We start from the raw sequence: 26,470 nt of genomic DNA, 5'->3' as shown, positions 1-26,470 counted from the left end.
GGCCAGGGGCGGGGCTGGGGGCGGGCTCTGGGCACCCCGGTACTTTTCCACGGCAGGGGCCGGGCGGGGCGGCCTCCTCCGCGGAGAGGCCCACACGTGGTGGTGGCTGATGTAACGCCCGCCCCCCGACCTTGCACCGCGATTAAAGCGGACGCGTCCCGCTTCGAGGAACTGGGGTGCCCCGGGCGGTGCCCATCCCCGAAAGCGACCGCACCCCTGTCGGCCGGCCGGGGCCTCTGAGCAGCCCGGCTGCTGCTACTTAAAAGAACGGCGCCTCCTTCCCGGCCAGCTCCCCGCAGGCCACGCCCCCTGCAATCACTCTTAAAGGAGCCGTGCCCGCTCTCTGACAGCCCCCTTACAAAGCCGGGCTATGACACAAGCCTGAGGTTGCAGCCGCTGGAGATAAAGGTTGTGGGGCGAGGAGCGAGGAAGCAGAGACGAATCTAAAGGGTTAAAGATCCTCAAAGTGAGAGGGCAACAGGAGGTTGGAGAGTAGTGGGTGAGGGGACTGGTTCTGGAGCCTAAAGGGGAGCACTGAGCATGCCCAATGTTTCTGAGGACTGCAGAGAAAACGCCCCCTTCACTCGGCCCGCGCTGGGACTGCGGCGGTGCGGCTGGAGGACACAGAAGAATCGCACCTCTGCCCTAGAAGACCTGTCCAGCTAGTGGGGCAGCCAGACTTGGACACAAGCAAACACGCCCGGACAGTACCTGTGACCAGCATGCTAATCACTGCGCGGCTGCTGTGCTTTCGGGGTACCGTGGGAAGGCTGACCGCACTGGGAGGACTGAGGAAGGCTTCTTGACGATAATGGCATTGGGACGGGTTTTGAAGATGGGTAGGCGGCATACAGGTGGAAATGCTGCCTGAGCAAGGCCATGGAGCAGGAGCCCTCTGTGAATGCGGAGCTGTCCCACAGGGGTAGCTGGCTAGGGCTCTCAGAGAACACAACCTTCCCTGCTCCCACCTCCCGTCCCCTCCCTCTATGGCAGCGATTGGAGACTACTTCCGGCTGTATCTTCCTACAAACTATAAGGTCCCCGAGGGCAGGGAAGAGCTCATTACCTTCTATCCCCAGTGAGGATCACAGAGCTTCACCCAGACAGACCCTTAAAATTGGGCCACCAGGCAGTACCATTTAGGAGTAAGGAAAGATACCTATGAGACTGTACCTGGAGGGTCCTGTGCCTGCCCTCTCAGCGCCTATCACAAGATGCTCACAAGCAACTCAAAGCCAGCTGGTCCAACCTCTGCCCCCTCCAAACCTGCAGTATCACCAGTGTTCTTTTCCCTGGTACTGGCACCGGCTTCCTCCCATTGCACCAGCAGGAACCAGTGACCCCTTCTTTGCCCTCACCACCACCCCCAAAGCCCAGTTTATCGCACGTTCCACCAAGTGCTTTTCTAAATTTCTCTCGGATCTGTGCACCTTTCCTTGCCCGTCATCGCCTTCCCAACCCAAGCCCCTTCCACTCCAGCCTGCTCGGTCCTAGTTGACTTCCTTTCTTCTACTTTCATCTCCCAGTCCTTTCTCTGTGCTGCATGTAGGGTGATTCTTTCGAAGTGCACATTCCAGCGATCACCTCTGTCGAAGTTGATGTCTGCTTAAAACCCTTCATTACCACTATTGCACCAGGATGAAAACCAAATTCCAGACCCCCGGAGGCCCTAGCTCTGCTTGTGTTTGCTTTCATTTTCCTCCCTGGCTATCTGAGCTCCAGCCTCAGCGCCTTCCTACATACTGTTGCATTTTCCTCTCCTTTCCTCACTTTTGCCACATCCTCTGACTTCATCTGACCCTTAAACATCACTTCCTCGGGAAGGCTTCCCTGACTCTCAGCCCTGCTGTAGAATCTCATAGAAGGACCTTCTTCCTTCACCCTTTATCCCAGTCTATAGTTATTTAGTTTGAATCATCTGTTTCATTCTTTTTCCCCCAGCCTATCAGCTGCAGGAGTGCTGAGACCTTTGAGTTCTTGGTGCCTAGCACAGGTCTGGCCCAGAACAGACCTGCAATAAATATTTGTGGACTAAATTAATCTAGTTGTGGCTGGCCTTCAATGCTTGCTAAGCAATTTAGGTCATATCCTGTTGGCTGTGGAAAACAATTGAGGAGAATGAGGGCTTTAGGGCTTTGGGAAGATTAATGGATTGGAGAGGAGGAGAGTGTGGAGGACTTGTAGGAGAGACGGAAATTAGGCAGAAGCTTCAGAATTTATGAGGGAATTATTAGTCCCATCATCTAGATTGAGAAAATTGAGACTCAAAGAAGTTAAACAATGCTCAGAATCACATATCTAGAGAGTAGGAAAGCCAGAATCCCAGCCCAGGCCTTCCAGGTCCCAGGGCCTGAGATCTTCATACACCGAACTGACTGAACTCCCCCAGCTCTGCCTGTCAATAGCAGTCCATATATGGGTTAGAAACAGCTCTAGGGCCTGGGTGTTATGCACCTGTTACACCTAGAAGAGTGCCTGACATTCAGCTGGTACCTGGCATTCCACTGGTACTGTGGGGGGATGTGGAAGGGGGGTGGTTTTGTGGTGCTGGGGATTGAAGCCAAGGCCTCATGCATTCTAGACAAGCACTGTACCACTGAGTAAAGGCCCAGCCTTCAGTTGGTATTTTTGAATGGATGGATGAGACCACTTAGCAGGAGGAATAGCAAGGCTTTACACATAATTTTACTGGTCCAGCCACCAGGCAATCTTGTCCTTGAGAGTCTATAAACTATCTGAGGGCAGGAACTGCACCTGCTGCCTATGCTCAGGACCTGGCCCAAAACAGACACTAGTGACTACCTCGGTGTAGATGGGTCCCCCAGTCAGAGACGTCCAATCTAAAAAGCTCACATAGGCCCTGGCAGGCCAGGCATGTGGCCTCCCTGGGTTGCTGTCTCCAACTGTAAGCTATAGGAGAAACTCAGATAACATGGATGAGAACACTCTGTAGCCAAAGTCCCAGGACAGAGTGCCCTCAGTTTACTCAGTGGACCAGAGGGCACAATAACTTTTAGCAGTGAAGTGGCTTTAATAATGCCATCTGTTGTTGTTACTGTCATTATTGTCATTATTGCACCTTGGCTGAAGAGAGGCAGCTTTAAGGAAGTGAGATCTGGAGTTTATAGCTGGGAGGGGGTGGCATAAGCACAGAGGACAAGGATGTGATCCTTCCCTCTTTTTTGTTTTTTTGATACAGGGTCTGACTATGTAGTTCAAGCTGGCCTTGAAATCACTATGTAGCCTAAGCTGGCCTCAAACTCACAGCAGTCCTCCTGCCCCAGCCTCCCAAGTGCTGGGAATACAGGCACGCACCACCAAGCCTGGCTGTGATCCTCTTTTGAAAGACATAGCCCCCTCTTCTAACTGCCACCAGAAGACCAAAGCCATGAGCAGGACCTCTTTAGGACACTCGAAGAAGCAGAGGCCAGCCTGGATTGCTGGCAAAAGGAAAGGGTTAAGGCTACTTCCCCTCCCTACTCCTGTTCTGAGGAGAAGGCCCTGCAGGAGACCAAGTGGCCAGGGCGAGGGCCTAAGGAAGTCAAGAGCTCATTTGCGTAGGCAAAGAGTGCTTACCTCTCCCAGCCTTCCAGTGACTTCCTGTAGGTGAGAGGTAGCCCTTGCCAGCTGTGGGTGGGGCAGGTGGCAGGCTCTGGGTGGGGCAGGGTGATTTGGAGTAGCCTTTAGAGTGGAGTCTGCCTCTGGGTAGGAAGGCGAGGCCTCAGAGGCAGAGCTACCTCCTCTCCAGGATCAGGCCCTGTGGATGTTGAACTTCCTCATCCATCTGCCGCAAGATTTTCCTCCTTTGAGAGTCTTTTAAGTCTCTCAGAAGGTTGAGGCCCCTCCTGAGGCCTATCAGAGACTAACCCCCTTCCATCCACATCTAACATGAAACCTACAACGCAGGATGGGTCTACCCCTCTCCAGCTCACCTGCCCCACATGGCCCTGAGATTTGTCCTACAAGATGCCATCCTGAACCAGACCGAGGCTCCTGCTATTCCTCTGCATTTCAACTCAGCCAACTCTGCTTGCTGGGCAACACTGGGCTAGGTGCTCGGTACAGAGGGGTAGAGGAAGCCCAGCTGTAAGCCTTCAGAGAGCTCCTGATGGTTGATGGCCTTAAGAGCAAACAAGTGTAATATGAGATGATAAGGGCACTCGTGAAGCCTGCTGTGAACCCGAAAGGAGGAAGCAGTTCATTCTGGTGGGGAGAGTAAGTGTGGAAGGGCTACCTACAAAGAGGAGTGACATTTCAGCTCAGTGCTAAAGAACTTGCTGAATTTCACCTTGTACACCTGAGGAAAAGTATTGTAAAAGCAGGGGCAGCCACAAAGAAAGCAAGGAGGTGTGACTATACCTGGTGTGTCCGGCTGCTTGGGACCAATGAGGGACACAGCAACAAGCCCTGAGTCAAGGCAGAGTGGTACAAGGTGGCCTGGGCTGCCTGGCTAGGCTGAGGTTGGGGAGTGAGCTGATCCAAGCCCATTTCCCCTGGGGAAAGGTTGCAGCCATTCACACAGACAAGGAAGGACTTGGACCCCATCCCAGTTCTGTGTTCATTTTTTATCTTCTACAGGATTGGGCATCTGTAGAGTCAAAAATAGACCCTTGCCCATTGGGGCAGGAAGCCTGGAGAATGAGAGCTCTAGAGGAAGTGTTGGAAGAGAGCTAGGAAGGGGTTGCACCTAAGGGTCATGCTGAGGGAGCAGGATACCAAATGGTCAGGTGGGGCCAGTGGGCCAGGAAGGACATGAAAGCCTGCAGTTTGTGGTACAGGGCTGCCCAGGACAAGGCCACACCTCACTCACTCTCTGTTCTCTCCACAGCTCTTGAGGTCTGTGGTCTGAAAGGTGCTGGAAGCAGAGCCTGTCTGTTCTGGGACTCCAGAGCCCCCACCCTACTGCTGCCATGGTAGGAAAAGGTGCCAAAGGGATGTTGGTGAGTACAGGGGCCAGACTGCAGGGAGGAAGGGGTGTCGTACACACTGCGCCCTGGGACCTCCCCCTAACAACTTACTCTGACCAGAGGGCCTAGAAGGCTCCCTGGGGACAGTTGTCAGCACTCCCGGGGCTCCCAAAGGCCAGGCCTACACCAGGCTCAGGCAGGCAGCCCCTTACCCAGCTGCTTAGACAGTGCCAAGTGCAAACCCACATCTAGGAAGGGTCTCTCACAGACCTGGTGAAAGCGTGCCAATGGGCAGGAGGTCACAAGAAGTCCCCTGGAGAGGACACAGCCTGTCCTGCTGGGAGGAGACTAGGACCCACAGAGTTGTGCTGTGACCACAGCTTGGTCCCCCCATGCCCACTGGGTGCTGCACCAGCCGGCACGTTCATTTTGTGCTGGTCAAAGAGTTTTTAGACCTTGTCTTGTTTTTCTCTACTTGTCTGATTCCTTCTTGCTCCAAAGGGCAACACAACATTTTGTTTGAATCCCCTCCCGAGGCCTCCAAGAAAATCTCCTCCCTCCCCTTGCCCAGCCTGGCCTTCCTTTATCCCTGCTTCAGAGCACAGCAAAGGTGGTGGTGAGGCCCCTTGAGAAACAAGAGTCTGGGTAAGGTTTTTGAGGGAGCAAAACTTATTAATGGATGGAGCAGGTTAATCCCGTGGGAACCAGGAGATCCTACCTAAGGGCTGTGGTTATCTTTTTTTCTTTTGAGATCTTGCCTTGGGGACAATCCAGCCTGGGCAGCTACCAGGGGAAGAAGCCGGGGCCTGAGAACAACCCCTCCCTCATCAGCCCTCCCCCATCAATGCCTTCTATTTTTCCTCCTTCAATTAGGAGCTGATTGGCTCGGGCCTCTGCTAAGCCCTCCCTAAGCTCACCCTATCTCCCACCAAAGATTTCTGGGATTTCACATACCTGAGCCAGTGGAGTGGTTTAGGGGAAAGGCACTGGGTGGTTCTCTTTTGGGTTTAGGACCTCCACGCAGGCCTTTTCTGACCCTCTGCCCTCTGGCCCCTGACCCAGTCCATCAGGCTTGTTGGGGAGTGGCGCCTCCTAGTGGGAACAGGTCTGGATAAACCAAGCTTCCAAAAGTGTTCTTGGGCCACCCTGAAATCTGGGAGTTCAGAAATGGGTGCAGATGGAGATCTCATGACCTGAACAATGGCTGCAGCAGACCCTGTGTTAGCACTCAAACAGGGCCCAACTCTCCCTGAAAGGTCTTAAAATTGCCATGGGTCTGAAAAGGAAGTGGGGTGTGGCTCTGCCCTTTCCTACCATGGAGATCCTGAGCCCTGTGAAACCCAACAGCCCCTTTGAGCTCCTTGTGGCTGCTCTTCTGTGTAGGGACCCTGGAAGGGCTGGGCAGGCGGACGGAGAGATGGAGACCCACGTGGGCACTTGGTGAGCGTGAGTCACAAGGCCCCACAATCCCCGCAGCAGCCGAGCGTCCGGGCTTGGAGCTGTGCTGGCCCGCCTGGCCGGCTGGCCTGTCTAGGGAAAGCAGCACTGTCTTGGGACTCCCATTCCCAGCATCAGAGAGTGCCTAAAGATAGCTGGGGCTCGCTTTCCTCTGTGCTCTCTGCCCTTTGGCTTCTGCCCACTGCTGCATTTGAGGCTCAAAGCATCTGTCCCATGGGCACCCCCAGTGGTTGCTCGAGATTCTATTCTTGCCTCTTTTTCAGTTCTGCTGATGACCTTGGGCTACTCTATTCTTGGGTCTCAGTGCGGAGCTGCAGCCGCCTCCATTCAGAGCGTGTCTCTAGGATACAGCCTCTGAGGGGCAGCAGGCAGGAAGCCCCTGCCAAGCCCCATCTCTGCTCAGTAACCCAGGAGCTAAGTCAGCACTTAAGGATTTTTGTGTCTTCCGAAGGGCAAGGGGCCAAGGAAGTTCCTCTCTGATATGCTTCTTTGGATACCATGGTAGGTCAGAAGAGCGGAGGAAGAGGGCTATGCATGTGAACTGGTGACCTGGCCCTTCCCGGTTTTCTGTGGCTTCCATGGTTCTGCTTTTGCCCTGATACGTAGGAGGTGGGAGCTGCCCTGTACCATGGGGTCCTCACTTCTGTGGCCCTTTACCCCAGGTTTGGGTGTGAGGGCATGTGCCACTCAGGTCTTTTCGATGTCAACAGACGCTCCATGTTGTCCTTGGAGCTTCCGCTGGGCTGTCTCATAGGTGCCTGCGGAGGAGCAAGCCACTTCCCAGCACGTGCCCAAGCCCACATGCTTGCTGCACGTGTCCCTCCCCCCACCCTCAGCCCAGATGGTTGCTGCCAGGCCAGCTCAGCTGCCTCCCTCACGCCTCAGCAGCTCCTAGGACAAGGCCATGCAAGAACCCAGCTGGCCAGGGTACCTCCAAGCCTGGGAGCAGCTGGGATGCTCCGGGGCACCAGGGGAGGGTGGGGTGGTCCTTCCGTGGAGACCTAGGGCCTCTGAACACGTGTGGAATGGCACTGCCTCAGTCTCAAAGGACAGGAGCTAGAGGAGGGCAGCCCAGGGCGGAAGGCATGAGCGCTCCTACAGCTCAGCCTTAACCCCGTCACCTCACACCAAGGTCCCAGCCTGGCCTTCTTAGTCCTTCCTCACAGTGAGTCTCTGAGGTCTCTTCTCTTGCCTTTGAAGGTATTGGTTGCCTCTGCCTTGTGATGAATAAGAGCAGAGTCACTCTGGCACCAAGGCCCTGTGGTGCCCAAGCATCGAAATCCCAGCAGCATCTGCAGGCACCTGGGCCTGCCCTGCCCTGCCCTGTTCTTTTATGCTTTGACTTGAGGGTTTGGATACCTTTTGTCTCAGGGCCTGGCACACGGTGGGCGCTCACTTAGTTCAGCCTTGGCATGTAGCAAGTCCTCAACTAGTACTGGCTTGGCACACATTGGGGTGTCACCAACCACAGGGCTCAGCACAAATTGGGCACTCCCTTGGTAAAGGACCTGTTGGCTCTGGGCACTCAGTACAAGTCTCAGCAAGTGGCAAATGCTCAGCTGGTACAGACTTGGCATGCATTGGGCACTCTTTCAGTATAGAGCCTGCCACCCAGTGGGCATTCATCCAGCATGGTGCCAGCCTTGGGTCCTTTCCTGGCACAGAATTTGGAATACACAGGGCACTGACCTAGTGTGGGACCTGACACACCACAAGGGTTCATTTGGCATGGGGCTGACACGCAGTGAGAGCTCTCTCTCAGCACTGGACTTGGCACACAGTGTGCACTCTCCTATCACAGACCTAGCACACAGTGAGCGCTTTCCTAGCACCTGCTTGGCACATGGTGTATGTTCTTCCATCGTCGCGCTTGGCACGTAGTGAGCACCTTGCTCATTAGGTCCCAGCACACGGTTTGACACCTAGATATGGTCCTTGTGCAGGGACTGGCATTCAGTGGACACACCTTTCTTATATAATGCCAAAGTAAGGATGTGCTCTCCTGGTCAGGACAGCCCAGGCAGTCGCCTTGTGTGGGTTCTAGATGTGCAGATGCACTTCCCCCATGAAGTGGAGTATTGAGATCCAGAGGAAAAGGCCCACCTCCCTCAGGCTTCTTCTCTGGCCCTAGGATCCTACCTTCCTGCTGGCCCACCTGCTCGGCCCTGCAGCCTCCATCCCATACCCAACTTCCCTCAGCCCTCCCCTGTCCCCAGCACTCCTCAGTTCTAGCTCAGAAGGACCTTCCCTCCTGAGCCACAGGGGACAACAAAGCCCCTAGACTCCTGGCCTTTCTGGAAGCTTGCCCACTCTTATTAAGAAAAGTCAGTGGCTGGAACTGGGGGGTCCACCTCTAAGTGGGGCTGGAGCAGCTGGATCCCACTAATGAGGCCTCATTACGGCCAGGGCCCAGCTGGGTTGCTGCCGCCTCCTGTCCCCATGGCCAGAGCCAGGGAAACCCATCCAGCCAGGGCTGCCTGTTCCGGGCACTCAGCCCAGGCCGAGGCAGCCAGAGCCCGGAGCCCACCCCGGGTGGAAGTGAGCATTTGGCATCATGGGTGACCCGGCCTTCTCGGAGCAGTCTGTGCCACAGGAAGTCGGGGGAGTGTGTCTGGGCACCGACTGCATAAGGCTGGCCTGGTGAGCAGCTGAGTCAGTGGGGTCTGAGCCATGCATAGGAAACCTGCTGGAGCCGAGGCCTACCCCACCAGCCGCCCAAAGGGAGATGGTGTGCCCCCTCAGAGGCCGTTGGAAGGACTTAGCGAGTGTGAAGTGCTTAGGGCAGAGCCTGGCCCACAGGGAAGCACTTAGTATCTATTGCCTGTTACTATTATCACTAACTCTTTCACATTCAAAGACTGGTGGGTGTTATTCCCATTTTAGAAATATAGAAACATGTTAAGCAACATGCCTAAGATTATACACCATGACAGACTAGCAGAGCTGGGGTTTGAACGCAGGCCTGTCTGACTCTAAAGCCTATGGCTTTTTTTTTTTTTTTTTTTTTTTTTTGAGACAGGGTCTCTCTATGCAGTTCATGCTGGCCTTGAGTTCACTTTGTAGCCCAGGCTGGCCTCAAACTCGCAACGATCCTCCTGCCTCAGCCTCCTGAGTGCTGGGATTACAGGCGTGCACCACCACACCCAGCTTCCTGTGGCATTTTTTAAAATGTCTTCTTGCCTTAGACAATATTCCCTGTGTTCCCACAGGGCCATACTTATCAAGCTCACAAGGAAGTTATCCTTACACCAGAATTTTTGCATGCCTCTGCTTGATGGATGTTTGCTAAGATCCTACTCTTTATCACAACTTCTACCATCTTATTCATTTCCAGAGGGCTACTTCTTTCTGGCACCAAAAAATTGATGCCTATCTTCCTAGCCTCTGACTTGTGGTGCCTGCGTGCCAGCTAAGGTCTCCCCAGGAAGTGTGGCCTCAGAGAAGATGCATGGGCCCGAGTGATGGATGGGCCGAGTGACAACCCGTCATTCATGGACACTGCCAGGGTCACCCAGCACATGCGGCACTCCCCACGTGTGCTCCTCAAGTTCCTCAGTATACATCCCCAGTGGTCCCTGTGTTGTGCCCCCGCCTTTGCCTGGACTCTGCTGTATCTCAGCTAATGCCATCTCCCTTTAGACAGGCAGCAGTGCAGTTTTCTGTGCCAGAGTTTTCTTGCATGGTCAGTCATATCCTTGACAACACTCAATCATTGTGGCTTATTGTGGGGGTTCCCGGCTCCCCAAGGACAAGGGCAGTCCCAGGACCCATATCTCCCAGATGACACTACCCTAAGTGGCCTGAGGTACTCTGGTAGTGCTCTGTGGACCATGCATACCCTCATCTTCCTACCCCATCTCCAGGGCCTGATGGGACAAAGCCTGTCGCTCGGGCGCCCACCCGGTGCGTGGTCCACAGACTCGGTAGCATCCGGGCCCTAAGGCCAGCTCTGGGAAGGGCGTGAGCCATCCCTCACCCTCTCCCATACTCTGCCCCACTCTGCTTGTGTGTGTGTGTGTGTGTGTGTGTGTGTGTGTGTGTGTGTGTGTTGTTCTAGTAACTTGCTGGGAACAAGGGAGAAATACAACAAACCCCATGCCTCATTCTCCGGCTCTGGAGCACATGCTGGGCTGCATGGGGACTGGCCGGAGGGGGAGGGCCAGGGAGGGGGGAGGCAGAGCTTCGGGAGGAGATGAGGTGAAAGTAATTGACGCTGCCCAGCCGGGCAGTGGGAGAGGCAGGGGATGTGTCAGTGTCGCTCTGGAGCTGGCAGAGGTGTGAATGAGCTGCGGAGCCACGCGCGCTCTGAGCGCTTGCCCTGGGATGGCGGCGGCTCGTGGACCTGTGGCCCCTTCTTCCCCAGAGCAGGTCAGTCACCTTCTAGAAGGCTGAGCCCCCTATCTGGTGCCAGGCAGGGTGGAGGCTGGGTTGGCGTTGAGGAGAGGGGCTAGAGTGGTCTGTGCCAGGGAGGGGCAGGCGCAGCCGGCGCTCACGACAGACACCAGCAAAAGTGACCCAGAAAGTTGTCACTGCGCAAAGGAGTTCAGGAAGAGTTAGCTGTGTGGAGGGGGTGCGGGGGAGGCAAGTGGGGCTGTGAGGACTCCCCCAGCCCAAAGACCTGCTGAGAATCTGCTCTGAGTATCAAAGCTGCATTGTCCCAGCTCCCGGGGAGACGGGCCGGAGGTGCCCAGGAATTGTACTAATCAATACAGCCTCATTGTCTGTGCCACGGCAGTTACTCCTATGGGGAGGATGGGTGCGGGGCAGGGAGTGTGGCACATGGACTCTGTGGGGTGGGGGAAGAGTCTGCTGGGAGGAGAGAGACCCCAGGGATGTTCGCAGTGTCCAGGGCAAGTGCCGCAGTGGGTAGGAGCCGAGTCTCTTCATCCTGGAAGTCGGGGATGGGCAGGGAGAGTGAGGGGCTGTGAAAGCCACCCTCATGCCCTGTAGGATGCCCTGGCTTAACCCCCTGAAGGCGAAGGGGAATATCCTCCGAAGTGATGCGGGCTGGGTTTGGGAGAAGCATTACGCAGGGTTGCCCTCAAATGTCAGGACTGCTAGGGCCAGTGCCACTTGCTGCCAACCACAGCTGCCTCTGTGTAGGGCAGGGCTGCACCTCCAATCTCTTAGTCTGTTGGGCTTCTGCAGGGAGGAAGGTGAGGCCATGGGCAGGGCCCACCCGGCAGCCTCCGTCCCTCTTCCGGGGGCCTGTAGTGGAGCCTGCTGTGCCTAGGGTGTCAGCCTTGTGTGTGCCGCCCACAAAATTGGCAGGTCACTCTCTCTGCCGATCAGGGCACTGTGACAGAACAGCGCAAGGCACATCCTTGCCTATTCTGCCTGCCACCTGGGAGCGGGTCCGAGTTCCTTTGAGTTTTTCCTTGGATGCTTACAGTCCTTGGGGCTGTACAGACCAGGGGTAGATTTGCTCCACCCCTAGCCCTTGACTCTGTCCCATGTCCAGATGACTGAGGTCAGAAACGGGCTGAGCCTGAGTCTCTCTGGTCCCCTCAGTGTGTGCAGGTGAAGGAGAGAGGGCTTTCTCATTGTCATGCAGGTGCTTCCTGAGGCCCAGCCTGGCCCATAGCCCAAAGAGAGAGACCTTGGGGGAACAAGAACCAAAGGGCTGCTAGTGGTGGGGTTTTCTGTGGCAGCAGGATGTGCTTCAGTGGCTGTTCTGCCTGAGGTCCCCACTGGAGCTCAGAGAAAGTTGCCCGTGATCTGATTTGGCTCAGAGTCAGTGTGGGATGTGAGGTCTTGCCCATTCTCCTCCATGAAGTTTGTCTTGGATGAGGTTTCATCCCATGAGGGGATGGGGCTAGAGAGTCCCAAACAAGAAGCCTGCTGAGTCCCAGAGGGGTCACCCTGCCAGGGCAGCTCCAGGATTCCTTGCTCATGTCTGCTGAGAGCAGAGGAAGCAGTTTGCAATTCACAAAAATATCCCCGGTATGCTGAGCTAGGAGGGCAGGAGTCCCCAGGCAGGGTAGAAGGCTGTGCCTCCGCATTCGTGCGCATGGAGAGAAGAGAAAGGCCCCCCTCGTGCTGGTCGCCGTTACCTCTGGGCCCGACCATGGAGCCCTCTTTATGTTTTCCTGGACTTCCCAAATCTTTTCTGTGATAAGCTTGTTATACTTTTATAATTAGAAAAAAAGCAAGTTTTTAGAAGTGATCTAGAAAGGTAGTAAGAACTAGCAGGAAACACAGGGCAAAGTCTGAAATAGGGAATTGCAGGCGAGGTGGAGCTGCAAGATACTGGGAGATGTGGAGGGCAGCCTGGCCTTTGCGTCTGCCGGGCTGCGGCGGGCACCTCATCTATGCCCTGGTTTCCTAGCTACTGATGCCAGGGTGCCCACAGTGCAGTGATTCACCCCAGGCTACTAGAGGAGCAGGCTCTGGGATGCCTTGGCTCTAACCCTCTGCACTGTCTGTCCCACCTCAGCCAAGCCCAGGGCAAGGCAGTGGGAGATTCAGATTCTGCGTTCCAAGCTGAACAGCTTTAATTCCAGGAGCTCATCCAGGGCAGCAAATAAGCCCGGCAGAGGGCTATGTAAAGGAATTATGTAAGTGACTCTGCTCAATGTGGTTCAGCCAGCTGAAAGGGGACCAGAGGTGGGGGAGGTTGCTGGTTAACCCAAGAAAGAACACAGTCCTGGTGCAGGGGTAGATGCTGAGGCCACCATGGCTGGTTCTGAGCATCAGGGAATAAGGGGGAGGGGGTGGGGCGGTGCTCTCCTCAGCTGTGGAAGGGGAGCTGCAGAGCCTCTGTGCTGCCCAGCCTGGGAGAGCTTCGGTACAGGGCAGAGCCATCCCACCGACCAGGCCATGGCAGTTCTGAGTGGAGGCTGCTTTGTGCCAGCTGTGGCCTCTCAGAACAGCTGGGAGGGGGGCACAGACAAGGAAATCAAAACACCCAGTGGGAGAGGAGGTCAACCCAGAGAGAATCAGCCATAATGGTTTCATTCCCATCAAAGTATGAGCAGGTGAGTGACAGAAAGCCAAGAAGGACAGACAGGGTGACATAGTGGACAGGAGAAGCCTGGGGCTCAGCACAAAGGGTTTCTTTTGTTGGCCTTTCAAAGCTGATGCCTCTTGCAGGGATAGTTAATATCAGTGACACAGCTGTCTACCCAACAGATCGGGGAAGATGAGTGCTAGAGTAGGAAAGATGGTACAAGGAGGGTAAAAAGCTATGTAGCATTGAAGAAGGCTTAGCTGCAGGGAAGAAAATATCCCCAGAGGAGAGCTAGACAAGGAAGATAATTAGAACACCCTGTCAGGCATGCTGGCACACATCTGTAATCCTAGCACTCAGGAGGCTGAGGCAGGAGGATTGCCACACATTTGAGGCTAGCCTGAATTACACAGCAAGACTTTGTCTCAAAAAAACAGTGCAGAAAGCTCTGCAGAAACAAGCACTTTGGGGATTCTTCCTTCCAGTTTGCTGAGAGAAAGATGGGCTTGTTCTATCCTCCACTGAAAGCTAAGACCACTGGCCGAGCCACTTGAATGTAAGTCTCACCAAAATGGAAGGCAGACCAAGGTTCCCACAGTCAGGGCAGCTCAGCACAAAGATTCAGGGCCTGGTAGAAGACAGACCTGGCTTCTGCAGGGAGCCCTCTGCCCTCAGCAGACCTCTGGTACGATGAGGAATTTCCAGCCACAGCCTGGTTGCTGAGCCAGCGCAGTCACCCCCGCCCCCGTTGCAGCTCTCACCCTGGGGTGCCCACCATCCACCTTGCACTGTGTGCAGCTGAACCACTCGGCACACAGCTCAGTGGTATGCTGCTCATCAGCAGGACGGCGGCTGGCTCTAAGGGACGCAGACAGGTGACTGCCAGTGGCACGTGGCTTGGGGAATCACCACCCTCTTCTCCCCTCCATACTAGGAAGAGTGAACCTCAAAGACCCAAGACTGGTCCTTCTGCACTTGGTTGGTGGGCCCAAGGTCTGTCCCTCCTGCAGCTGGGCCAGGAGAGAGGCCTTGCATGTTAAGCTTTGGGCAGCTGGGTTTCTTCCAGGGGCCTTGCCCTCACTGTGACCATGGAGTCATCCTAGACCCTCTGCTGTCCCTTTTACAGCTGTAGCCACTGCCCTGTGACCCCACCCATGGACTCTAGAGCTGCTACAATCCAGCATTGTGCCCCTAAGTAAACAAGCCAGGGACAGAATAGAAGTGTTATTGTCGGGCCAACATGTAGGAGCCCTATGTGGCTGATACTTGTTTGGAAATGGATAAACCACCCCAAGCAGGCCTCACGTCCTCTGGAAAATAGTCCCCTGGCCCTGTGGTATTGCTACACCCAACCCAAGGAAGGTCCTGGGGGCAGCAGCATGCTCAGGCAAGATTCTGCAGTGGCGTGCGTGTCACAGAGGCCTCTCAGAGCCACGGCACCATAGGTGCCTCCCACTTTCTTCACCAGGGAGGCCTTCTTCACCTCGCCCTGACCTCCCTCTCCATCCTCCATCCATACTCTCGTGACCTTGAGGAAATCCTCTTATGGTTGCATATGAAATTATTTGTGTTTTCTTTACTGATGGCTTTCTCTGCCACTAGACTTCTAGCTCCTAGTGGTTAGGGGCCCTCTGCTTTGTTGCCTGGCACATAGTAGGGGTCTGTAAATCTCTGATACTGCATGAATGAATTGTGAGTGAATGAATGCAGACATCTGCAGCGCGCCATTTTGCTCTGGGTGCTGTGCAGACAACACGGTAGCCGGTCTGCCAGGAAGTGCTGGATCGGGTGCACAGGATGGTCCCCCCAAAGGTGTCTGTGCTGCAGCACCCATCTGCCAGCCACTGGGGGGGGTCCGCTCCCAAATGGACCTTTCCAGAAGATGCTAGAGGCCAGTGAGGCCAGTCATGTTTGTCAGTGTTGCAGTCTGGCAGCATTTCACAGCACCAGACCCCTTGGCTTATTGGTCAGGCCACTGCTGTCCTTGCAGGTGTCACTTTCACACTGAGGGTGTGCTGTTGCCGGTCAGAGGCTGTGCCGCTGTATCCCTGGTCCAGTGTCCTCCTGGACCTCCTGTCCCTCCTGTCCCTCCTGTCCCTGTCCTCTTAGGGCACAGCCCATCTCTGGGAGGCTACTTCTGGCACTCAGGTGCTTTCTATGTACATTTCTGTGCTGGTGGCCCTCAGTTACCCTGTCTCCTTAGTAAAATTCCTGGGTCCCTCAGGCTCTGGCTTAGGGTTTCTTGTTTCTTTGAGTGTGGCCCCAAGAGAGGGCACATTCACACTTCTTAAGGGACCTGCAGAACCAGGACAAACTCTGAAGTTGGAGCTCCACATGGGGCTGTCCTCAGCGAGACCCTGGGGCACAGCCCCTCATCGGCCCTGGTGACCTTCACCTTCAGCCTTTGGACTCTGCCTTCTGCAAACATCTTGATCCCTCTCACCATTCAGAGACCCTTCTCCCTGCCACCCTTCTCTGGAGCTATTCCCTCTGTTTCCTCAGCAGGGTTTGTCCTCATAGTCTAGCATGGTGCCTACATCTCTGGCCTCTTCCACCAAGTCGTGGCCCAGCACCCCAAGTCAGCTTCTCCAGGGCCCCTGCCCAGTAATGGGCAATACAGAGGTTCCACTGGGCTCCCCTCCTGAGTCCCACAATGCCCTCCCTAGGTCTGGCCCGGCTCAGCTGCTCACCCACCCCGTCCCCCCAGCGCTGCCCACCCTGTGCCCCAGGAAGAAGCCTTCAGCTGGAGGAAGGGTCTAGCCACTGCTTGCCCATGGGCAGCGTGCTCAGCCTGGCGATGTGGTAGGCAGCGGGTGGGGGGGCTGTCTGGACACAGGCCCCTTTGTGCCCAGCCTGACTTGGCTGCTTGGTATGAGCCTCAGCTGCTCCCAGATCCTTACCCTGAGGGGAGAGGGGAGACTTTAGAGGAGCTGGGGGCTTTCCACTCAAGCTCCCTCTGCAGTGTTCCACCTCCAGATGTTGGCAGCAGCTCCTCAGGTGGGCTGGTGCACCTGGCACAGCATGCTGGGGGCCAGTGCAGGAGGCTCTGCTTGGCACCCTCTGGCAGCTGCTCCTCCCTTCTCCCCTCTTCTGCCAGGCCTGTCTGCAGCTCCTGCCAGCAGAGGGCAAGCCCTCGGAGGGGGGCTTGGAGGGTCCATGGTGTCCCTGCTGGGGAGGCTCAAAGGGTCCAGCACTGAACACTAATGCCTTGCTGATGGTAGCTTCTCTCCTGTCCCTACAGAATGGTGCTGTGCCCAGCGAGGCCACCAAGAGGGACCAGAAACTCACACGGGGCAACTGGGGCAACCAGATCGAGTTTGTACTGACGAGCGTGGGCTATGCCGTAGGCCTGGGCAATGTCTGGCGCTTTCCATACCTCTGCTATCGCAACGGGGGAGGTACCCAGCGGGCACAGGGCAGGGACCACCCACTTGAGTAGAGCCCACCCATCAGGGCCCTGGCCACCCTTTCCCTGGCACAGACCCTGTTGCAGACAGAGGCTGGCCTCTGGCCCTGGCCCCCATCACTGGCACAGGCACCTTTGCCCAAGGTGCAGACCGACGTCCCTCCCACCCTGGCAGCCTGCTGTTTGGGCCTGTCCCTGCCAGCCTGCTTCCTCGGTGTGAGGAGAAATGGAGAAGAGCACCCCAGCTTCCCAGCACTCCCTTGTGTTATCTCCCCATATTGTAACAGCCTCCCACCAAAATGGTTCAGAGACATTTCATGAGCCCAGTGATTTATATTTGTGAAATCAGTCGGTTAAATCATCAAATCTCGCCCCCTTGTGACAGCTCTGGGGCTGGACTTGGCTCAGAGCGGACTTCCTGAGGACCTCTGTCAAGTTCAAAGACAGATTAAGGGTTGTGTGCCTCAGACCCAGGCTCTACTCAACGCTGGCACGGCCCCCTTCCAGTCCAACCCAGTCACAGAAGTGTTGCCCTTGGATTCTGAGCAGGAGCCCAGGGCGGGATTCCCCATGCCTGTCCTGAGCTCGGCCTCTCCCTCACCAGGAGCCTTCATGTTCCCCTACTTTATCATGCTGATATTCTGCGGGATCCCACTCTTCTTCATGGAGCTCTCCTTTGGCCAGTTTGCAAGCCAGGGCTGCCTGGGGGTCTGGAAGATCAGTCCCATGTTCAAAGGTGAGCTTAGGAGGAGCACTCGCTCGCGCGCGCGCGCACACACACACACACACACACACACACACACGGGCCTCTAGAGGCCATGCCGACCCACACATCTGTACAAACACTGTCATCCCCCGTGGAGCCTGGGTGCTGACCCTAAGCCCCACATCAATGGCCAAGGCCATGGACCCATGCTGGGATCCATGTTTACTTGGCCTGCACCCTCCCTCCCTGCCAGGTGTGTACACAAAACTTCTTTGGCCCCCACTTGCCCTTATCAAGGCCTTGACCTGTCCCCGATGTGGCCTTCCATCAAAGCCTGCCCCTTGGGCCTTAGAAATTGTTAACCTCACCTCCTTCTACCAGATGTGTGAAGCTCTCCCCAGCAGCTGACAGCAGCCCCTTCCTTCCCCTCCCCAGGTGTGGGCTACGGCATGATGGTGGTGTCGACGTACATCGGCATCTATTACAATGTGGTCATCTCCATCGCCTTCTACTACTTCTTCTCATCCATGACGCCCGTGCTGCCCTGGGCCTACTGCAATAACCCTTGGAACACACCTGACTGTGCCGGGGTGCTGGACGCCTCCAACCTCACCAATGTCTCCCGGCCCGATGCCCTGTCTGGCAACCTCTCCCACCTGCTCAATCACACCCTGAAGAGGACCAGCCCCAGCGAGGAGTACTGGAGGTGAGGCCCCAGGTGGACCCAGGCCAGGGGGAGCCTGCTGGTAACCCTCAGCCTTCCTTCTGCCCATCAAGCACACAGGTGCGGGCTAGGTCGGGGGCCAGAGGTAGATAAAGAGTCATGGGAGAGGAGGCTGACATATGGAGACCTGGAAGACAGAGGTGGAGAGTCTCAACTGAGTCGCAGTGAGGGAGGGCTCCAGAAATCTGGCAAGTCTGAGAGTCAGGGCGAAAGGGGTGCGTGCTGGTGAGAAGACCTTGGGTCCCAGCTGAGCAGAAGCTCATCCTAATGCTGAGGGAGCCTACTTGACTACTGAGTGTAACAGATGTGGGCGGGGGGGGGCGTCTCATGGGCCGGGAGGAGGCCTCAGAGCAGTCACTGCCTTCATAGAGAATGTAAAAGAATTAGGGTTAGACTTAATGCTTCAGAGCAAAAGAACCCATGGAAGTTCACTAAGCCAGGGTGCCATGATCAAGGCTGTCTGGCACACTATGTTCAGCGGTGACAGAGACTGATGTCTCAGGGCCAGCTGAAGAGAAGCTGCTGCTGGAGGTGCTCTGGAACCCTCTGCCCCAGTGGGTGGGTAGAGGACACAGCAGGGCATCCTGGAGGGAATTCCTCAGGTCCTGTTGGGAGCCCCAGGCCCAGGGCCGTGGGGGAGGGGAGGAGGCCTCCTTCGTGCATTCTGCGAACGTTCTTGGCAGCTGCTCCAGCACAGCTTGTAGCCCAGGCTGGTGTGAGCGGTCAGGCCCCTGCCCTGAGGGCTTCACAGTCCAGTGGGGAGACAGGCAGCTCATCTATTAGGGGCAGGTGCCTTAGTACAGACATGTGCAGGCCACGATGGGGCACTGACGGGGTAGTGGTTAGACCCAGGGGTGGGCAAGAGGAAGTGGTCGGGGCTACCCATAAAGGGGAAAGAAGGCAACAGAGGGGTTGGGAGAGACCGGAGCAGGTGAGCAGAGGCCAGGAGGAAGCAAACTGAAGCTGGGGTTGGGGACAGGGGACACTAACAAGACAAGAGGCCATCAGGCATCATATGGTCCAGGCTTCCACGCCAGGGTGAGGGTTGGAGGCTTTCTCAGATGTGTGGTGGACAGCCATAGAGAGGGGTCTGCTTCTCCGTGGAAACTGGCGTCACGGCAGGTCCTCTGAGTGCTCAGCCCTGCAAGGACCAGCTTCCGTGGGGCAGCCTCTGGGTGGGCTATGGACTGTCAGAGTCAGGTAAGCTGTGGTCACTGCCCTCGGGACTCCCAGCTGCTGCCTCGCAATGAGGGAGAGGCAGGCTCACTCCATCACAGGACAGACCACTGCAGAGAGGAGAGAGCAGGGAGGAGGACACACACAGCCGCAGCCTTCCTGGAGCTCTCATCCAGTGGGAGAACCAAGCACGTAATCCCCCAGTGAGGTGTCTTACTCCCCTGGACACACAGTGCAGATGGGCAGTGTGATCTAAACTAAGGATGATGGACCTTGCAGGAAGCACCCAAGCACCAAGACACGCCCACACTACTGCCCCCCACCGGATGCTCCAGGGGTACCTGTCCCAGGAGCTGTCTACCAGGGACTCCCAGCGTGGCTGGACCACCTGGGACAGAGCTCTGGAAATTTTGTCTGGTAAAATCAACGGGAACAGAATGCAGAGAGGTCCAGCTGGAGGGCTAGCTGAGCTCTGCTCCCCACCTGGGACAGTGCCGTGCCTGCCTAAAGAACGCTGTCCCAGACCTGCCTGTTTCCGGACAGTACGGCTCCCTGCTGCCCCCTCCTGGAAAATTTTGGAAGTGACCCGTAAGAGAGCTGTTGGGGCTGGCTTCAGTAAGCAAGGAGGGCGACCTAGCATGCCCCCATTTCTTGAGCACCTACTATTATCTCAGTAGATATCATTATCTCTATTTTCAGATTTAAAAACTGAAATTCAAAGGTTAATCTGGGCAGCAGGGGCCATGCCAGGCTCTGTATGTACCAAGCTCTGTATGCACCGGGCTCATCAGGCTCCACTGGTGCCTAGACCTATAGGAATGTACTTAGTCCGCTGTCCAGCACCCTCTAACGAGTGGTGACATGTCATTTAAAACTAATTGACTGATTAATGAAGTACTGGGGGTTGAACCCAGGCCATTCACAATAAGCTACATCCCTAGCCCTTTATGTGTTTTATTTTGAGATAGGATCTCTAAGTGGCGGGACTCAAACTTGCGATACTCTTGCCTCAGCCTCCCAGAGCTAGGATCACAGGTGTCACCATGCCCGGGTGGTGTGATGCTGTTTGAGCTCCACAACAACCCTGTTGTGTAGCCTATGCAGATATGATTTTAAAGTTATTGTTTTATGAATGAGGAAAGCAGGCTAAAGAGAGGAAGAGATGCCTCTGAAGTGAGAGAAGCCCAAGAGCAGGTTTCTGGGCCACACCGTCCCCTTGCTCACCCTTCTTTTTCACCCCCGGCCCTCCTCTCCCTTGATACCCGCTCTCGGTCTTGCTTCACAGCTGTCTGTGCTGGTCTGAGTCCCGCTACCAGGCCCCAAACTCATGACCAGGCCATCCCAGCTGCACAGCCTCTGTGGCACGCAGCACCTGACGCTCAGTGGACTCCAGTCCCTGCCCCCCACTCCAGTGTCTCCTGGCAGCTCTGGAGTCGCTGATGCCTCTTAAATCCTGGCTGTGCCACTTACCCTCTGTGTGGCCCTGGCAGGCCACCAAACCTCTCTAAAGTCTCAGTTTTTTGTCCCTAATCAGAACAGTTACGATTCCCACTTCATTGTTATACAGGTGAAATGAGAGGATGCTGCACAAATCACCAGGCACAGCGCCAGGTGCTGCGTGGGCAGATCGCAGCCACCGCCGGACTTGCAAAGAAATACAGTAGGGCATCCCAGTCTGGAATAATTGGCTGTCTGATTGAAGAGATAGAGTATAGATAGACAGACAGATAGATAGATAGATGATAGACAGACACACAGACAGACAGAAAGCAAGGCAGAATTCCAGACAGGTCAGGTATCAAAAGCCAACTTGTAAATATGTTGGGTTCCAAAGTTCTTAGGTTAATTGTTTGATCTCCAAAGCACATGGTCCAAAATAAAACAAAAACCTAAATATGGTGCCATCTTTAAAAAGCTAGAATTCATTCTTTAGTTTTCAGGCCAGCTAGCCTTCTAAACTCTTTAATTCCTAGTACTTTAATGCTATGCTGCTCTTGCAATAAAAAATAACTCTAAATACTACTACCAGTTTAGCATGCATAATTAGTTATAAAAATCCTTTAAACAAAAAACAAAACAAAAAAAATCCTTTAAACAAGACATGGCTTCTTCACTTGAACGCTGGCCCTGAGGGAAAGCACATTTCGGCAGTAACAGTAGTAGGACCCTGTGGCTGTTCTGAAGGGCAGAGCTTCCCAGCACTGATGTACCCAGATAGGAGCCCCCAGGTAGGCAGGGCCTGGCTGCCTGGAGCCCCCAGCCCAGCTGCCTGTAGATATATTTTTCTGTGCGTGCCATAAAGGACAAAAGACAGGCATGCACTGCTAAAGACACCAGGAGCAGGTGCTGGGGATTTAGCTCAGCGGCACAGGGCCTGCCTGGCAAGCACAAGGTCATGAGTTCGATTCCCAGTATCGGAAAAAAAACAAAACCAAAAAAAAAAAAAGACACCAGGAGCCTCAGCTCTCCTCTGCTCTTGAATTCTGTCCTCTCTGTGTCTGTGTCCCCTGTCCTCTGAGAGCCTGGAGAACACTGTCAGGCCTGCGCTGCTCCCTGCAGTCTGGGAAGTTGGGCAAGAGGGGACAGCGTGGGCAGCTCATGCTGTCACTGTGGCCCAAGAGGAAGATGGGAGGCCAGGGAGGCAGGTGGCCTGAGCAATACCAAGTGCCAGCCCTGGCAGCAACATCCCATGAGTGAGCACCCAGTGACCTCCCATCCCAATATACCTGAGCTGTTTTTTGGAGGTTTGAGAATTGATGTATGGGTAAGAATATAGCCAAGAAAGCTGGAGGACAGCCCATGAATGGGCCACTCTGAGAGGTCCTGCTGTTTAGAGGGAAAGAGGGAAACCTGTATTTAATTTACATTTATCTACCAATTATTCTCAGGCTAGTGATAGCATTCCCATTTTACAGATGAGGAGACTAAGGCTCAAGAGTGTTTCCCTGGCTCCTCACTGGCAGCCTGGATAACTGCACCAGCCACACTGGTCACCAGCCAGACTCCCCGAGTCCCTCGCCACATTGCTCATTATTTCTACCGGGCACATTTTGGGCCAGGCACTGGGACCACAGCAGTGAACAAACTGGACAAACTGCTGCCCCATAGGAGACAGATGACCAAAAACAAACAGTAAAGTATACAGTGTGACAGCAGGATGGTGTGCCGTGGAGGAAGACACAGCAGAGGGCTGTGTGAGGTGCCGGGCGGGGGCAGCTGCTGTTGGAAGTGTGGTGCTGAGAGAGGACCCTGGGGGAGGAGGACACTTGAGTGAAGACCTGCCGGTCGGGGGTGGGGACGGAGCCCAGCTGAGGAAAGTGTAGGGCCCAGTAAAAATTGAAAATATGAGACACCTGTTCAGATGTGTTAGGACCATCAAGATGGAATTAAAACAAGCCCCAGGCCCTCTAAGCCCAAGGCCCTGTGTGACTGCACAGGTCACACACCCACGTGCGCATGTGGGCATCTCAGGAAGAGCACTGCAGACAGGCACCAGCATGTGCAAAGGCCTGAGGTGTGTAGGGGACACACCTGGCCTGTTTAAGGAACAGGGGGCCGGTGCAGCAGGGCAGTGGGCAGGACGAGAGCAAGAGGAGAGGTGATCGGAGAAGGCAGGGCAGGCCAGTGCGTCCTGCAGGGCCCGCAGCCAGTGAGGCCTTTATCTTTCCTACAGTAGGAGATGGGAGCCCTGCAAGGCTAGCAGCCAAGGAGAGGCCATCAGAGTGTGCTCAGAAAATCCCTCCAGAGCCACCCACTGCCCTCAGGACAAATCCAAATTCCCTGCCTTCATTTCACACTGCCTCATGATCTGGTCCCTTCCTGTCCCTTGCCTTTCTCTCTTCCCATCCTGTTCCCTCCCAGCCTCACTGAGCTGCCCAGCATGCCCAGGCTGGGATGCTAGCTCCGGATCTCCCACTTGGCATACACTGTTCCCTCAGCCTGGCACGCCCTGCCAGTCCTGTCCTGTCCTGTCCCGTCCCACCCTCTCCCCTCCCCTCTCTTCTCCTTACACTGTAGCTCCACTTGCCTCTTCTGGGAAACCCTCCACCCGACTTCTTCCCCTGAGAGAGATGTCACTCAGGTGCCTGCTGCACTTTGCCCTCTGCATCCGCCACCAGAGCAGTCCTGCCTGCTTTCCTCCACCTTCCTCCCTCAATGCTGGGAAGATGCCTTCTGCAGCTCTGGGTGCTCAGCTCCTACCCAGTGCCTGGCACATAAATGTCCAGTTGGTCAAGAGAGCACAGCTGGTGGACCAGGGGCTGCCAGATGGGGCCACACCTGGGGAGGCACTCAGAGTCGCCTCCGTTCCCACAGATGGAGCCAACTGGTGTGGGTGGAATGCTCTCAGAAAACTTCCACGGAGAGACGGCTTCTGAGGGGCTGACAAGTGTGCCCCCCAGGGCTGCAGACCTATATACTCTGCGAGAGAAGACTGGCCCAGGCCTGGTGGCCGCTGTGGCTCCCAGGAGAGGCTACAGGATGAGTGGCTGGCACAGCTGGGGCCCCCAAAGTGGTTCCCATCTCACAGGAGCTGCTACTGGGCCCTTACAACAGGAGGGCGTGGTCAGCGGGCCCTGGGCTTGGTTTCCGGACAGTGCAGTCCTGCCCTCTATGACACTGCCCCTTCCCCAGGCTCTATGTGCTGAAGCTGTCAGACGACATCGGGAACTTCGGGGAAGTGCGGCTGCCCCTCCTCGGCTGCCTTGGTGTCTCCTGGGTGGTCGTCTTCCTCTGCCTCATCCGAGGGGTCAAGTCTTCAGGGAAAGCAAGTACCCCTGCCCAGGCAGGGTCTGTCCCCACCCTCAGACCCTACCTCCTGACTGGCTTGTGGGGATGTTGAGAGTGATAAAGGGCCAAGGGAGGGGAAAAGGGACCAGGGGGCCGGTGGTGGTTGGGGCCAGGGGGTGGTGCTGGGATGGGAGACAGCCACAGGCGTCCAAGGAGCCATCCTGCCACAGGTGGTGTACTTCACGGCCACGTTCCCCTATGTGGTGCTGACCATCCTGTTCGTCCGCGGAGTGACCCTGGAAGGAGCCTTCACGGGCATCATGTACTACCTGACCCCGCAGTGGGACAAGATCCTGGAGGCCAAGGTGGGATGTGCAGGGGGCCTAAGGGGCCCCGGCAGAGCTGCCCCTCACCACAGCACCTCACGGGCCCGCCCTCCCTGCAGGTGTGGGGGGATGCTGCCTCCCAGATCTTCTACTCGCTGGGCTGCGCCTGGGGCGGCCTCATCACCATGGCATCCTACAACAAGTTCCACAACAACTGTTACCGGTGAGAAGGCCCAGCCAGCCCCACACCTGCCCGCGCCCTGCCTTCTGCACAGCCCAGCCTGGCTCCCCCCACCCTCCTTTGGGGCAGGAGGCCCTCTTCTTCCACGCATAAGAATGGGGAGAGAAGCCCTGGAGGAGAGATTGGAGTGATGCGGACAGTGAAGTCCCTGGGTCTGTGAGGACTCGAGAGCCCCAGACCCACTTGAGAAGGATTTAGAGGCACCTTTGTCTCTAGAACTTTCCTTATCTCCATGTCTTTTTCTTGGCCCAAATTGGGGAGAAGGAAGGCAGCTGGAGTCTCCTGAGCATTGTTTTTCTCCCCTTCAGGGACAGTGTCATCATCAGCATTACCAACTGTGCCACCAGCGTCTATGCTGGCTTCGTCATCTTCTCCATCCTCGGCTTCATGGCGAAACATCTGGGTGTGGATGTGTCCCGCGTGGCAGACCACGGCCCTGGCCTGGCCTTTGTGGCTTACCCGGAGGCCCTCACACTGCTGCCCATTTCCCCGCTGTGGTCCCTGCTCTTCTTCTTCATGCTCATCTTGCTGGGGCTGGGCACTCAGGTATGAGGAGCTTTGGGGAGCTGGGGGAGGCAGGCCAGGGCGGGCGTCAGCCCTGATGGCTGGGCCTTGCAGTTCTGTCTCCTAGAGACACTGGTCACAGCCATTGTGGATGAGGTGGGGAATGAGTGGATCCTGCAGAAAAAGACCTATGTGACCTTGGCCGTGGCTGTGGCTGGCTTCCTGCTGGGTATCCCCCTGACCAGCCAGGTGAGAAGCCAGTGGGAGGAGGGCTGGGCTGCAGCTGCAGGCTCCGCAGGGAAGGGTGGGAGCCTGTGCCCTGCACACGTGGCTCAGCTGCTCACTGGCCCACAGGCAGGCATCTACTGGCTGCTGCTGATGGACAACTACGCAGCCAGCTTCTCCCTGGTCGTCATCTCCTGCATCATGTGTGTGTCCATCATGTACATCTATGGTAGGTGCCTGCGCTCCATGGCCTTGCAGGTCCCAGTCCTGGGCTGGCGCACTCTGCCCTGCTGGCCCTGACGACACCGTTCTCTCCAGGGCACAGGAACTACTTCCAGGACATCCAAATGATGCTGGGGTTCCCCCCGCCCCTCTTCTTCCAGATCTGCTGGCGTTTTGTCTCTCCTGCCATCATCTTCGTAAGTTCTCCCAAGGCCCTCCCTGCCCTGCTGCCCCCAGCCCAGTGTTTTTCTCATGGAAACAGCAGAGGGCAAGCAGGAGCCCACCCACTTGCCAGAGATGCAGAGGGTGATTCCCCAGGGAAGGAGGTGGTGTGACTGAGACATTGAGGCAGGGGTAGTATGGTGGGCAGGGCATGCTGAGACCATGTTGCGAAGGTCTAAGGCTGAGGATTTGGCTCTACCTCAGCAGGCAGCAGGGCACCATTCAAGTTGAGTCTGGGACAGACTGACTTCCAAAGGCGGCAGCATCTAGGTCGTTCTCTGGTCAGTTCAGACTATGGCAGGCATGCCTGTCCCTTCCCATGGTGCCTGCCCACCATGCCTTGGACTCCTGGTTCCACCTGCTTCTTCTACCACCCCATGCCCCACCCAAAATGCCTCTTGGGAACCTAGAGAGGAGTGGGAGGTGGTAGGGGCAGAGCTGGGGTCTGGGAAGGGCTCTGGGCTGGCCTCACCCACTTCCTCCCACCCTTGCAGTTCATCCTCATCTTCACGGTGATCCAGTACCGGCCAATCACCTACAACCACTACCAGTACCCAGGCTGGGCCGTGGCCGTCGGCTTCCTCATGGCCTTGTCTTCGGTCATCTGCATCCCGCTCTATGCCCTGTTCCAGCTCTGCCGCACAGATGGGGACACCCTCCTGCAGGTGAGGGCCGG

General features: G+C 56.0%; 1 protein-coding gene across 13 annotated transcripts in view; it reads left to right on the top strand.

Moving 5' to 3' along the window:
• The window catches only part of Slc6a9 (solute carrier family 6 (neurotransmitter transporter, glycine), member 9), a 28,977-nt gene that overhangs the window by 1,155 nt on the left and 1,352 nt on the right, over nucleotides 1-26,470 (top strand). For 3 of the 13 annotated variants that reach the window (XM_005410695.2, XM_005410698.2, XM_005410696.2), the window contains exons 2-14: nucleotides 4,829-4,940; nucleotides 15,981-16,116; nucleotides 16,556-16,657; nucleotides 17,325-17,456; nucleotides 17,862-18,132; nucleotides 23,959-24,091; nucleotides 24,285-24,419; nucleotides 24,500-24,603; nucleotides 24,930-25,167; nucleotides 25,240-25,374; nucleotides 25,480-25,579; nucleotides 25,669-25,769; nucleotides 26,289-26,459. In XM_005410695.2, the coding sequence (XP_005410752.1) occupies nucleotides 4,911-4,940; nucleotides 15,981-16,116; nucleotides 16,556-16,657; nucleotides 17,325-17,456; nucleotides 17,862-18,132; nucleotides 23,959-24,091; nucleotides 24,285-24,419; nucleotides 24,500-24,603; nucleotides 24,930-25,167; nucleotides 25,240-25,374; nucleotides 25,480-25,579; nucleotides 25,669-25,769; nucleotides 26,289-26,459 (1,788 nt within the window). In that variant the 5' untranslated portion in view covers nucleotides 4,829-4,910. Of the gene's footprint in view, nucleotides 1-558; nucleotides 757-4,828; nucleotides 4,941-10,556; nucleotides 10,734-15,980; nucleotides 16,117-16,555; nucleotides 16,713-17,324; nucleotides 17,457-17,861; nucleotides 18,133-23,958; nucleotides 24,092-24,284; nucleotides 24,420-24,499; nucleotides 24,604-24,929; nucleotides 25,168-25,239; nucleotides 25,375-25,479; nucleotides 25,580-25,668; nucleotides 25,770-26,288; nucleotides 26,460-26,470 lie in introns of those variants that run through there. The other 10 variants (XM_013507776.1, XM_013507775.1, XM_013507777.1 and 7 more) reach the window with 10 other exon arrangements.

The sequence above is a fragment of the Chinchilla lanigera genome, unplaced genomic scaffold (assembly GCF_000276665.1).
Source record: "Chinchilla lanigera isolate Chin_1 unplaced genomic scaffold, ChiLan1.0 scaffold00136, whole genome shotgun sequence".
NCBI classification, from domain to species: Eukaryota; Metazoa; Chordata; class Mammalia; order Rodentia; family Chinchillidae; genus Chinchilla; species Chinchilla lanigera.
This window is presented reverse-complemented; position numbering and strand designations above follow the sequence as displayed.